General features: G+C 52.8%; 6 protein-coding genes across 6 annotated transcripts; 5 read left to right on the top strand and 1 right to left on the bottom strand.

Annotated features, from left to right (window-relative positions):
• Window positions 1–280: 280 nt before the first annotated feature.
• STS1 (Tethering factor for nuclear proteasome sts1) lies at window positions 281–1282 on the top strand (the record flags this gene model as incomplete). The annotated part of the gene is made up of 2 exons (XM_049375118.1): window positions 281–356; window positions 423–1282. The coding sequence occupies 2 exons, from the start codon at window positions 281–283 to the stop codon at window positions 1280–1282; spliced, it is 936 nt and encodes a 311-aa protein (XP_049235040.1).
• Window positions 1283–2149: 867 nt separating this feature from the next.
• On the top strand, window positions 2150–3238 carry J4E87_003490 (uncharacterized protein; the record flags this gene model as incomplete). Its single annotated transcript, XM_049375117.1, has 4 exons — window positions 2150–2501; window positions 2554–2746; window positions 2796–2896; window positions 2949–3238. 4 exons carry the CDS (start codon window positions 2150–2152, stop codon window positions 3236–3238), a joined length of 936 nt encoding a protein of 311 aa, XP_049235039.1.
• Window positions 3239–3258: 20 nt separating this feature from the next.
• Window positions 3259–4812, top strand: J4E87_003489 (uncharacterized protein; the record flags this gene model as incomplete). The annotated part of the gene is made up of 6 exons (XM_049375116.1): window positions 3259–3267; window positions 3577–3970; window positions 4020–4230; window positions 4284–4384; window positions 4438–4568; window positions 4630–4812. 6 exons carry the CDS (start codon window positions 3259–3261, stop codon window positions 4810–4812), a joined length of 1029 nt encoding a protein of 342 aa, XP_049235038.1.
• A 528-nt stretch (window positions 4813–5340) lies between these two features.
• On the top strand, window positions 5341–6529 carry J4E87_003488 (uncharacterized protein; the record flags this gene model as incomplete). Its single annotated transcript, XM_049375115.1, has 5 exons — window positions 5341–5689; window positions 5741–5936; window positions 5985–6088; window positions 6145–6269; window positions 6323–6529. 5 exons carry the CDS (start codon window positions 5341–5343, stop codon window positions 6527–6529), a joined length of 981 nt encoding a protein of 326 aa, XP_049235037.1.
• A 349-nt stretch (window positions 6530–6878) lies between these two features.
• On the top strand, window positions 6879–8492 carry J4E87_003487 (uncharacterized protein; the record flags this gene model as incomplete). Its single annotated transcript, XM_049375114.1, has 1 exon — window positions 6879–8492. One exon carries the CDS (start codon window positions 6879–6881, stop codon window positions 8490–8492), a length of 1614 nt encoding a protein of 537 aa, XP_049235036.1.
• Window positions 8493–8766: 274 nt separating this feature from the next.
• On the bottom strand, window positions 8767–9797 carry J4E87_003486 (uncharacterized protein; the record flags this gene model as incomplete). Its single annotated transcript, XM_049375113.1, has 4 exons — window positions 8767–8910; window positions 8964–9162; window positions 9212–9401; window positions 9449–9797. The coding sequence occupies 4 exons, from the start codon at window positions 9795–9797 to the stop codon at window positions 8767–8769; spliced, it is 882 nt and encodes a 293-aa protein (XP_049235035.1).
• Window positions 9798–12822: the final 3025 nt, after the last annotated feature.

The raw sequence follows: 12822 nt of genomic DNA, 5'->3' as shown, positions 1-12822 counted from the left end.
AGAGAACCCACCCTCAACCCCAGATGAAAGGGCAATTATCGTGGTTGACATCGGTGACATGTGACGTGATTGGTTGGGTGCACGGACTTGCCGGTTGTTAGCATATTCTTGGGCCTTCGTATGGCTCTGCTGTCTCCACCACAGCAACAACACAACACCCGACACCGCCCACGGCCCACGCAACGAGAGCCCGCCCATTGCATCACCACCCAGACATCGCTATCCGGCTCCCAACAAAGCAGGCGTGCGAAATCACTGCGTTTGCGGGCCCTTTCTCGTCATGAGTGTGCAGTACCAGCAGACATTCACGCCCCCTCATCTCTTGAACAACAACCGCCGCTCTCCCTCCCGCAACCGTACGTCCACTCGCTGCTCGCAACACCTCAACTCCATGTCAGCCACTAACTTTCACCCTCACGCAGCCTACGCCCCTTCCGCCGCCATGACTGGCCGCAAGCGGAAAGCCGAGGACGATGGCAGCGCCGGCGACGACGACCGCATGAGTGCATCGCCCACCACATCCTCCGCCGTACTCCCACGACCCGCGCCACGAGGCATGAAGCGCATGCGAACCAACATCTCCGGCCGCCCACTCCCGCTCCCTCGCCTCCTCGAGACGCTCAGCCCCGACGAGATGCGCAACCTGCTGCAGTCCATCTGCCAGCGCCACCCGGACATCGGCAACGAAGTCGTCACAACCGCGCCCCGGCCAAGCATACAGTCAACGCTGGAAGTCCTGTCAAAGTACGAGGCCGCGTTCCAGGCAGCCTTCCCCTTTGGCGGCCGTGCGTCATCAGACTATGCATACAATAGGGTGCGGCAACAACTCGATGAACTGCTCGACTCCCTCAAAGACTTCACACCTCACTTCCTCCCGCCGCACGAACATCAGCCCGCCACATCGCTCGCCTTCCTCGACGGCGCCACCGAGATCATCCATCGGCTACCCAACTGGGATACGTACCAACACAACCGTCACAAGCAAGAGGCGTACGAGGAGATGGCCAAGGCGTGGGCGATGGTCATCCAGGAGGCAGCAAAGAAGGCGGGTGGAATACAGCTCCAATACGGCGGATGGGACGAGAAGATTGCGAAACACAATGAGATCTCGGGCGGAAAGATGCAGGAGGCAGTCAACGAGTTGCGTGGAGGACTCGGCTGGATGGGCGCAGAGACCCCCAATCCCGCCGCCGGCGGGTCCAATGATGCCATGTCCATCCGCCAGCAGCTGCTGAGCGGAAACTACGGAACTGGCTCTCCCGCAAGCATAGGCGCATGGTAGATCGACACAGCAACGCCCTTTGAACATCGACCGTCATCACCATTTCGCCACACCACAGTCCCCATTCATCACAGCATTACTACCATGGTGATCTTCCAACAATTACGGCCTAATCCATACCCGCGAATGATATCATTGCATGGAGGCATATTCCCATGATAACGACTGCATAGCGTTTCCTTTCAGTCTTTATTCACGTACAACAACAGCATATGGCAGGGCGGTTCCATCATTGCATTGGCGTACCGGTTGCGACATCCACCACAAAGAAGACCCCAAACCTCTGATCTTTTGTGCATTCCTGTTCTCGCCTGTTTTGGGGGCGTAATGTTTTGTCATTATTACAAGTCATGTACCCGATTTAGGGGTTACTGTGCGGCGACGGATTGCACTCTTTCCTTTCACTTTGTTACTTGGGGCAGGGAGGAATGATACCATGCTCGGTACTGAGAGAGCGGATGGGAATGGATGGATGGTATATAGGTGGGTGGAAAGCTGGACTGGACTGGAGTATGGAGATGAATAGACTTTTTTGTGTATATACTGACTGTTTCCCTGATGCAATCTTCGCGTTACTTGGATGTTGCTGATTATGGTGTATCGGGATGCTCTTTCCACCTGAAAGCATTGTTTGGCACTTTCACGTGGCAACGCGCGCTAGCGCTGCGCCCTCTCATCCACGGCGGTAATCACGACTTTTTCCTGAGGCCGCACCTCCACTTTCAGCTCGCTACGCTCGTTACGGCTCACCCTCACTTTTACTTTACAATTAACTCGCGGCCACGACCGCCGCTCAACGTCTCTTTGTACCTCCAGCATCCACCGCTCGTATCGCTTGTGCCGCATCCGCCACGCCGTCACGTCGAGATGGCTATCGCCAAGGGACTTCCCAACCTCAAAGTCCAAGTGTACGCCAAGGGCATCCCGCTTCAGGAGTACGTCGATGACGATGATCAAGCATCTCATGGCGAGGTCACCAAGTATGTCGAAGCCTCGTCCGGTGACAATTTCGAGATCAGATACTGCTTCACTCCTGGATTCAGCATTCGTCACAGCATCCTCCTGGAACTGGAGATTGACGGGGAATATGCGGATGGCGGTGTCTACTCCCCCGGCTGTCCTGTGCGTTGGTACCAAGTGTACGGCTTCACAGGTTCGCGAGAATTCGACGGTGGCAACCACTTCTTGAGGAAGTTCCGTTTCTCGCAACTCGAAATCAGTAAGCCATACTTTCTCCATCTATCTGTTCGACCAGTTTCTTACTTCTACAGATGACGGTGATCCACGTACGTTTGAAGACACTCTGGAGAAAAAGCTTTGCAAAGTGGGTGTCATATCTGTGCGCTTCTTCTGGGTAACGGCCAGCGTGGTATCAGCACCAACTACCAGACTGCTCAAGACCGAGACTCTCAGTGTTGTCCCAGAGAAAGCCCTGAAGGGCAGCGCGTTATCACACCAGGCTGGGTCAGCAATCTTCTGTATCGATACTTACACATGCTTACCTTTTTACTAGCTATGGTCCGCGAGAAGCTGATATCGCGCATAAACAGTGTGCGGCCACCAAGTTGTATCAGAGCCCTTTCGCTGAGTTCACGTTCAAGTATCGCTCGAGAGGTGCGTACGTCTTTCGTGCTCGTCAGATAGTCACTAACATCGAACCATCTAGATGCTCTGAAATCCCTCTTGATCATCCCACGAACCCCTAGTCCGGTACCCCTCGAAGAACGCGACGTCAACAGTCTTACCTTGGAGGAATCCCGCGAACTCATTCGAATCCAGCGTGCACGAGGCGATGCCACTGCAGTCATCAAGCAAGAAGGTATCAAACGAGAACGAAGCAGCACCATTACCGGAGGGGGTCAAGACGAGGACGATGTCTCTTTCGTATCCGCCAAGCGTAGACGGCTTCCGGTCACTCTCAACGAGAACGGCGTCGAGATCATCGATCTGACATAGAGGAAGGTCTTGCCTATGCTATGGTCGTGGTACAGTTTGGCTCGTATTCGGGTTGTAAAAGATCCTCTAGCCATATGCGGCGCTGTTCTGGTGGCTGGCGTACACACAAGGCGTTTCCGATTTACTCCAGCGCTAGATATCGTGGTGTAATCTCATCGTAGTCACCTTGAGCATTAGCAAGAGTTAGTTCAATGTCCCTCATTTCAGCATCTTTTTCGTTTGCTTTGTGCGCCTTTCGCTCGGGTTATCTCTCTCACCTGAGCAGCTGCGAGCCTCAAGTGAGTGCGCTCCTTGTAGCTTGCTTCTTTATCCTTGACGCAGAAACATACTTTCCTCAGTCGCTCGCGGTCTTCCTCTTCCCTTTGCAATCGAACGTCATGGCCATCGCAACGGGTATCCCAGGTTTTGAAGTCACTATCGAGGTGGACACGGTAGCATTACCGGAGTACCAACACGGAGTCATCGAAGATGATGAGGTTTCGACCTCTGCATCCAGGTACATCGAAGCACCACCGGCCACCGGCTTCGCCATCCGTTATCTGTTCCGCCCGCCCTTCACCCCACCATCGGCGATCCAGATGGATGTGTTGCTAGACGGTGACTATGTGCAAGCTCCCTTCGTCGAGTGGGGTGGTAAGGAAAATTGCGAGGGATACCTTTGCTCGCGATCCACTTCGTCGGCTGGTGGACACAGCTTCACTCAGGGCTTCCGATTTGCTGAGCTGAGGACCGGTAAGCTCTCATGTCTAGCTAAGTGTTAAGAATCACTGACAACTCACAGACGAGACTAACACCCCAATGAGCAAGGACCTCACGGATCGTCTGTCACAGATTGGGCGCATTGTGCTTTACTTCTACTTCATCGAGCATCTGGAGGCAGTGAGACCAGTGGAAGTGCCTCGGCTTGATAGCAACGAGCTCGATGTGCTCAGTGAGAAGGTGTTGCACAAGGCGGCTGCCATGCATGGCGATCAATTGTCTCATCAGACCAGGTATACCCTTCCCAAGCAGCTTGAGGTTGAGTGATCGCTAACATTACTACCAGTCTCACTGTACCCGAGCAACGTGACACAATCACTTACAACGAAGTCAAAACGACTGAGAACGAGCCTTTCGCAACGTTCACTTTCTACTACAGATCAACTGGTATGTCACTAACACATGCGATCAAGTCAGATCAACAGCTAACAAGAACACAGATGCGCTCAAATCGATCGGTGTCATACCACGTACCCCAAGTCCATCTCCGGAGCCAGAGTCAGAGGATGACAACAGGAATTCAGACGACATGACCAACGAGGAGGTGAGGGCCGCGTATGACCGTATGCAAGTAAGTGCCAACCTATCTCGAGAGCATGCGAATCGTCGGTCTTGTACTAATCACTAAGCAGGAGAAAAACCGGGAAGCAAAGAAGATCAAGCGTGAACGTGAGGAGGAGCGAGAGGGCAGTGAGGACACACTAGTTGATGATAAAGTCGAGTGGCTCGAGAGCCGTCCCGCGAAGAGCAAGCCCGCAAAGAAGCCGCGTTGTCATCCTAGACCTGGTGATGAGGTAGTGACTTTGGATGATTGAGCGCATTCATTCTTCGAGTCGAAGAACTGGTTTATGAAGCACTTTCGGGGCGATGCGGGTGCTTCTGGCGTAGAGACTTGGGAACCATCGCTTGGTCGCTATCGTTGGGGACAATGCTGGTAGCATTATCGGACGATTTTCTATTTCGTATGCATCTATTCATGCGTAATTTCTCATCCTGCTTGCTCACTCTACCCCCGTCGTTCATTTGGGGCGCTAGGAATCTACGCCAAATCTGAGTTCACTTGAAGGGAAAGAGCCACCAACGCGACAGCCACGTTCACCTCACATATCCGAGCGCGTGATTTTCGTGACGCGTCGGAGCCGAGAGATATTGGGCCACCTTCTCTCACCTGCCAATACTCGCCTTCACCTCGGCTTCTGCGCTCCAGCACCGACATCTTCAGTCGAGGTGAAGTCTTCTTACTAGAACACACCTTCAACATACTCTACGCATCGTAGACCTATCGCGGCTTCCTCTTACCATCATTGATTCTCTCATATCTCAATACCGTCGTACCTTCCGCAATGGCAGTCGTCGATGAGGCCCCTGGGCTCGAAGTTCATGTCCAAGCGGATGGCAACCCGCTTCGCGAGTACATCGACCGCCACACCACCGTATCGGAAGCTATTTCCGAAAGCTACATCGAAGCAAAGTCAGACTCAACATTCGAAATCCACTACTCTTTCAAGGCGCCATTCCCTATCGACCGCCCGGTGTCTATGATCGTAACCATCGACGGCAAGGATGTTGACGAGCCGCTTATTCGCCCGGACGAGCTTTACGACGCAAATGGTCACGTCAGCTCTGGACCGATATCGAACAATGGTCAGGACTGGTTCATGCAGCACTATCGCTTTTCGCCGCTTGATATCAGTAAGTCATCTTCACCTCCTACAAAGTGATGATATGCTAAGAGAATCGCAGGAGAGTACAGTGAGGGGCGCATCCCAGAAGACATGCAGAGCAAACTACAGCCTATCGGCATCATAACTTGCGAGTTCTACTTCCTCGACAACGCGAGACGCAATCCGAAGATGGTCTTTGTACAGAAGGAGTTGGAGAAGCTGGATACGGTCAACGAGAAGGCTATCAAGGGCGAGTCGCTGTCGCATCAGGCAGTGTATGTATGACTCAACCAGGATATCCCTACGAGCTAATTTGTGCGCAGTCTTGGAGATACAGAGCCCACGGAAGAGATCCAGTACTACGATGCGGACTATGCTGATGGTGGAGAACCGTTTGCGACATTCCACTTCTACTATCGCTCCCTTGGTAAGCTTTGTAGATATGGGTCAACAGAAAGCAAACACTAACTATTGATGTTATAGCTGCGCTCAAAGACCTTCACATCATTGAACGTACGCCTGATCCAGTCGACGTTCTCGACAGCGATGATATGGTGCTCGGGCAGTTGAACAGGGAACAACTAGAGTCTATCGTCCGCCGCTTCAGAGTAAGATGATCCCCATTGCACACCCTACCAATGTACATGCTGACATCCACTAGGATCAAGAAGAGACCCGCGTACGCATGAAGCGCGAGCTTTCCGATACCTCTACCGTGGCAGGCGACGACCACAACGTCGATAGTCGAGTTATAGCTTGCGACGACGACTTCATAGAGATACGTTCGGTTGATCTGCGCAAGAAGAGGAAGCTTGAACGTGTCAGACAGATGCCAAGCGATGAAACTGAAGTCATTGTGTTGGACTAAGGACTGTGAAAAATATATCGACGGTCGACATGTCAATTATGTAAGGGTCATTCAAGAATCTAAATCATGTCATAACCTCAACTTCACGCACGCATATATCGACATCGACTCTTCTTTGTCAGTCACTTAGACCGGTTCTGATGGTGATTGACTGGTGTCAATGTCCACCGAGATTCAAGAACGCTGTAGCATTACACAGTATATATCCGACAAAGGAGCCACAACCAGACCTTTGGGGCCAGTAAGACTGTAGTAGAGCGCACAGCGAATGACCTGAATACATAACGTCCCCACCACGTCCGCAATACTGAAACACCTTGTATAGAACCAGGTTTAGAATAACCCCAAAATGGTGACCCCATACATCAACATACCGGCCAGCAGGTCTGCCAGCACACCCACCAACACCCAACCCAATATCCCACGTCTGGACCAACTGACGCTCCCCACAATCCAGCACGGCTACCAAAACCGCCTCTTCACAGCCGTCGACCTAACATCAGCCTGTCTAACTAGAATCCGCGAAACAAACCCAACATTCTACGCCATAGCAGAAGTAAACCCCGACGCTACATCCCTCGCCCAACACCTCGATGCCGAGCGCCTCTCAAAAGGCCCCCTCGGCCCCCTCCACGGCATACCCATCCTGCTAAAAGACAACATACCCACTCTCGACGCCACATCCACAACATGCGGCAGCATGGCTTTGATCGGCGCCAAACCCTCGCACGAAGCTGACGTCGTAAGCGCAGTGCGAAAAGCAGGAATGGTAATCCTGGGCAAAGGAAACATGGCCGAGTGGGCTGGATTCCGTTCGACGAGCGGGTGTTCAGGCTGGAGTGGAAGGGGAGGTCAGACAACGGGGATCTACTACCCTGGTATGAAAGCGAGTGGGAGTTCGGGGGGTTGTGCGGTGGCTGTTGCGCTGGGGATGTGTTTTGCGGCGTTGGGAACGGAGACTTGCTACTCGATTGTTTCTCCGGCTGAGAGATCTGGGATTGTGGGGTTCAAGCCGACGCGTGGTCTGCTCTCCTCTGAAGGTCTCATACATGCGTCTAAGAGACTGGATACGGTGGGCGTCCTTACGCGAACAGTCTCGGATGCTGCGCTCCTCCTCATCGGTCTGGTTCAGCACAGCGATCACCTCCCCGCCCAGACGAAACAAAAAATAGTCCAAGACCTCAGCACTGCAAATTCAATTCCTCACCTCTATGGCATTCGAGTCGGTATCCCTAGCTCCCTGTCCGACATGCAAAATCTACCTACTTGCAAGAAGACAGCCTTCGAAAGAACGCTCAACCTGTTAGAAAGCGCCGGCGCAACTATCGTCCACAACGTCACCGTCACCGGCGCAAAGGGCTGGGAAGCCCTGCCGCAAGAAGCAAAAGACATCGTCCTAAACACAGATATGAAAGTCGCAATAAACGACTACCTCTCCTCCCTCGCCACAAACCCGAATAACGTGCGTAACCTCGAAGACCTCATCGCGTTCACACAAGGACACCCAGCAGAGCAGTACCCGCAACGGAATGTCGAAGGTCTGGAAAGAGCGCAGGCTTCTGATCCGAGTAATCTGCTTTACGAGAACATGCTGGCGAGAGACGAGTACTACACGGGTGAAGGCGGTATCGACGCCGCGTTGTGTAGGAAGTGTTGCGATGTCATGCTCGTGCCTACGTTGAGTGTTGCCATGCAGAGCTTTGCTGCGAAAGCGGGCAGTCCAGTCATGAGTGTGCCTATGGGTGTTTTTCCGCGAGATGTGCCAGTGGAGAAGGACGCGAGGAATGGGTTGGTTAATGTGGCGCCTGGGATACCGTTTTCAGCGTATATCTTTGGGCGGGCGACGAAAGATGAGGATGTGGTTAGGGTGGGGCATGTGCTAGAGCGGTTGACGAATGTTAGGGAGACATTGGTGCCGTATGTAGATGCTGAGGCTGGGGCTGGGGCTACTGCGGCGCCCTGAGCTCTGGCTCTTTATAGGGGGATGGCACGGTAGAATGGGGACATAGAACGACACCAAGAAGAACACCAGATATGGTAGATAGGAGAATCAGTTCAGTATGAGACTCTCAGTATCCGATGCTATGCTAGTGAACATGAACCCGGGCGGTAGATGAGCCTGCTTGTAGTTCACGGTACTATTCCAGTGAAAACCTTGTATCCAGTTAACGCTCCGTATTCAGCATTCCATGCGCGCTGCCTGCTGTACGATGCCACAACGTGTCTTTGAAGTGTCCTCAGTCGAGCGAGATGACTTCGTCGGTGCTGGTGGGGAAGCAGCGTCGCTTCGCGGGTCGCTCCTCTACCATCTCCACGTCTTCGTAGTTATGGTCGTCATCGGGGTGGTCGCGCTTACGAGACTGGGTCTTCTCGTGCTTGAGCTGCGGTGTTCTGTAAGCTTGCGTCTTGACAAGATGTAATGAAGAACACTTACGTAGATCTTCTGCACCTTCTCCTCCGACAGATCTTCCTTGAAGGGCTCTGGGCTAGGTGTGCGGGGGATTATGGACAGGTACTTGAGAGCTTCCTTGGACCGGTATCGGAACTCGATCTCAGCAAGAGGGCGAGAAGGGTTGTCGACATAGTCTGCCTCCATGAATGTAACGGGTGCAATGCGGTGCAGCGGGTCGAGGCTTCCAGAACTGTTAGCGCTTCACAGAGAGGAGGTGATGCCATACATACGTTGTCTTGTGCGAGACGGACGAGCCTTTCAGTGCCTTCTCGGGGACCTCGTCGTACTCTCGCATGGACGGCACGTCCTTCCACGCGCGGGCGAAGCGTACGTTAGTGACCCGGTGAAAGGTGATTGAGATGTTGCCAGTCCATTTCAGCTGCTTCCAAAGCGCGTGGTCAATCTCGTAGTTGTCATCATCTGGATCTGTTAGCGGCATGGCACCAATGCTCACTGGCTAGACTTACGGGTGTTGAGATCAGCGAAGCGGAAGCGCTGGCCGAGGTACTTGTGACCGATGAGCGCGCTGCTGTCGTTGACCTGTCTTGTGATGCCGTATAGATCGTACTTGTGCCGCTCGAAGATGAACTTGCGCATGTCAACACCGTCGATGTTGACAATGACCTTGATGGAGTGGCGGTCGAAGACGTAGCCGGGGATGAAGAATCGGACGCCAAACTGCTCGCCCGCTTCGGCCTCGATGTAGACTACCTTGGACTCGGCATTAGTATCTTCACGGTCAGCATGTTCTTTGACGGGGCGACCGTCCACGAGGACGGCCGCCTCGAGTTTGGGGAAGAGGGGATGGGGGGCCATGACGAGAGGTTCGGCTGTGGTGAAGAAGAGTCAGAAGAAAAACTCTACCTAAGTCGCGCTCTGCGTCCAAACAAACGGTGTTGCTGGGGAAGGAGCAGTGAGTACGTAAGCAGCCACGTGCTTCATGCCCAAGAGGAAGGCACGACGCGACACTGGCCTCACCGTCTTCACCGCTCACTTCATCTATCTGTTTGACCTTTCATCCGGTTAACGTGTAGCTTACAAGCGCCGCTCCTCTTTCACTAAACGTCACACCAAAGTCCACTCTGAAGGTATACAGTGCCTTTCCATCTCTTACAGAAACATTTGTAGCGCAGCGTATACCTCCAGGGTACACTTTTGATATGCATAAACCAAATCGTATAGGCGTCTGTGTATGACCAGGGTATATTATGATATACGAAACCCACAGTGTATAAGCGTATGTATATCTGAACAGCCATCCTGGCAGCAGACTGCGCGAGACGCTGACGTCATGTAGCCGCCTGTCCCATCCTAGATGCTGTTGTCCGCTACAAAAGAATGTTCCCAGGCGGTAGCCCAAACTCCAATGATGCAACGCTTGAGTGAGAATGAATAGTAAAAGAATGTGTCATGAAGCTTCGTAATCATATCGTAAGTGTCGAACGGGTAACAGGATGTTAGCTGCTTTCCTCCATCTTTTCCTCCGGTACTGGTTCATTCAATCGTGCTTGCCGTGACTTTCTTCGTAAGAATGCTTGCAGAGAGAACATTACCAGCAATATCAGCGCGTTGACGGTCATTACGATCTGCAACCACTTGACGGTAACCTGTGATGACGTTAGTGAGTTGTGTCGCAACGTACTTGTTTGTAACTGACCGCCTCGGCACATGCTACGCTGGCATTTTCACGGTCTCCCCTCGGGATAAAGCCCGGTTGGTAGTTGCATGTTGCCATCTCGCGCGTACAGTACACGTTGGTGTTCATTTGACCACTCATCATGAGCCTTTCGGAAGTGCAGCCCCACTTATCGTCGCCTCGCTCGGTGTAGTGAAGCACGACAGCTGCGATAGCCGTGGCGGAACCAGCAATAGTGGTGACGACAATGCTGAGCATCCAGAAGCGACGTGTGCTCTACTGGACATTAATGTGAGTTCTTCGGGTTGAGATCGTTGTTACATACGCTATTGAATTGCGAGTCCATGTCTGGTTTGCGCAGAGTACTCCAGGCAATAAGAGCCACCACGGCTGCCGTCAGGTTCAAGCATCCGGATACAATAGTGGCATCTGTCGGCGACTCTCTGAAATAGACAATCGTGTCATCGACGACATATTGTTGCAGCCGGTCATTGAACTCGCTTGTTACTACTTTGAGACCTCGAGGAATAACCCAGTCTGTAAGGATCCAGTAATGCGTTGTCAACGCCACCGAGACTACCGAGAGAAGGAGGAAGACGATCGACGGAACGAGGGCGAATTTGAGGATATTGTCATATCGTAGCATGTTGTCGTTTGGGAGTCGGTCCTACACCGGGGAAGGACGCTGAAAGTGATCGCCGGATTCCAGAAAGCGGAATGGCAGCCCGTAAAGACATGGGCATGGCCCTACCTAAAATAAGGCGCGACGCTCGTCCGTTCCCTGCTGCGCCGTTCCAACTACCAGCGCGGATGTCTAAAAGCTTGTCCGGGGCTCGGCGCTCATCATGACCCGCCTTTGGCACCGCCATGTCAGACAGTATTAGGCTGCGCTATGCGTGATCGACGTGACAATAGCAATACTTAGAACGACTGGATATTATGAGAACATTCCTGTCGCACGATTGTCTTTCAGAGGCCCTCGCCGCCTGCGCCGTGAAGAGTGCCTGATGTATCTGCCGTGTCTGTATAGCGTCCCAGCCACTCGCGCCACGGGACTCACCGCATAATCGGCAGTGACTCCGAAACCTCTGACAACTGAAAAGACGCGCTCCATGTCCGCGCCGCTGGTCGCCTGGCTGGGCGTAAAGAAGATTCAACTATGATTGGCAATGTTCCCATGGACGCAGCTCTAGTTGAAGTTGAACAACGTCATCATAGCCCCGTGAGGGAGCGAGCCGAGTTCCGTGGATGGTATTGCCAAGACTCACGTACTTGCTGATTTGCCGGCCTATCCGACACCATGGCCCATTGCGCACATACATCACCACTTTTGGCTCAACGTTAAATGCAGGTACGCAGCGGGGAAACTGGGGTTGGGTGGTTGGCACGACCAGCCTCGAGATGTTTGTATCGTTGATGACGCAGTGAGTGCACGTGCTTCATGGTCTAGGCGGCGCTACATCCGCGAGCCAACTCCATCTTTTGCACTTGCATCGTAATATCATTTCCATACAATGCGTGTTGAGTGACAGGTGTCTCACACTACCGTGAACATGACATTGATCGCATCTATTGAGTACCTCTTGCATCCCGAGGTCGGTATCGTCGACCCACGGCTCCTGGAATCCACTTGCCCCGGATAATCAATCTCGCCGGACTTGACACATAACACAGCCACCCCTTACCACTCGAGCTTTCCTCCGCTAGCTAGATTATGACCAAGCAACCACAAACTTTGGGTCTAGGCTCCTTGACGAACCGGTTACTTCCACTCTCGAATCTGCTCTTTGATCTCAACCCTACGTGCGTTCTTGAGAACGATGTCAATTCGCACTTGATTCGACCTCCTGAATAGTGACACACGGCATCTCCCTCGAAAAGTGACAACGTATTCCTCGGAGTAAGATCTGCGAACTCTTTTCATATTGCGGGTCAACAAGCACACGCACATGCCGTAGCGATTGGAGCAACTCCCAATCAGCCTTATCTATGTGCTCTATGAGACTGAGCAAACAACCTGGCATGGCCAACAGCGAGGTCATGAGCTTGAGGTTGTGAGCTCCCACAATCTTCACAAGCCTATCCCAGAACCAACAAGAGGTGATATCGAAGGTGCAGGTACTAATGAATACAGAAAAGGCTTCGTACTTGATCTGACGTGACACGTAGAGTAGAGCTGCAGATTTAGGTGGGGGTCGCCGAGGA

The sequence above is a fragment of the Alternaria ethzedia genome, assembly GCF_023757985.1.
Source record: "Alternaria ethzedia strain BMP 0044 chromosome Unknown scaffold_6, whole genome shotgun sequence".
Lineage (NCBI taxonomy): Eukaryota > Fungi > Ascomycota > Dothideomycetes > Pleosporales > Pleosporaceae > Alternaria > Alternaria ethzedia.
This window is presented reverse-complemented; position numbering and strand designations above follow the sequence as displayed.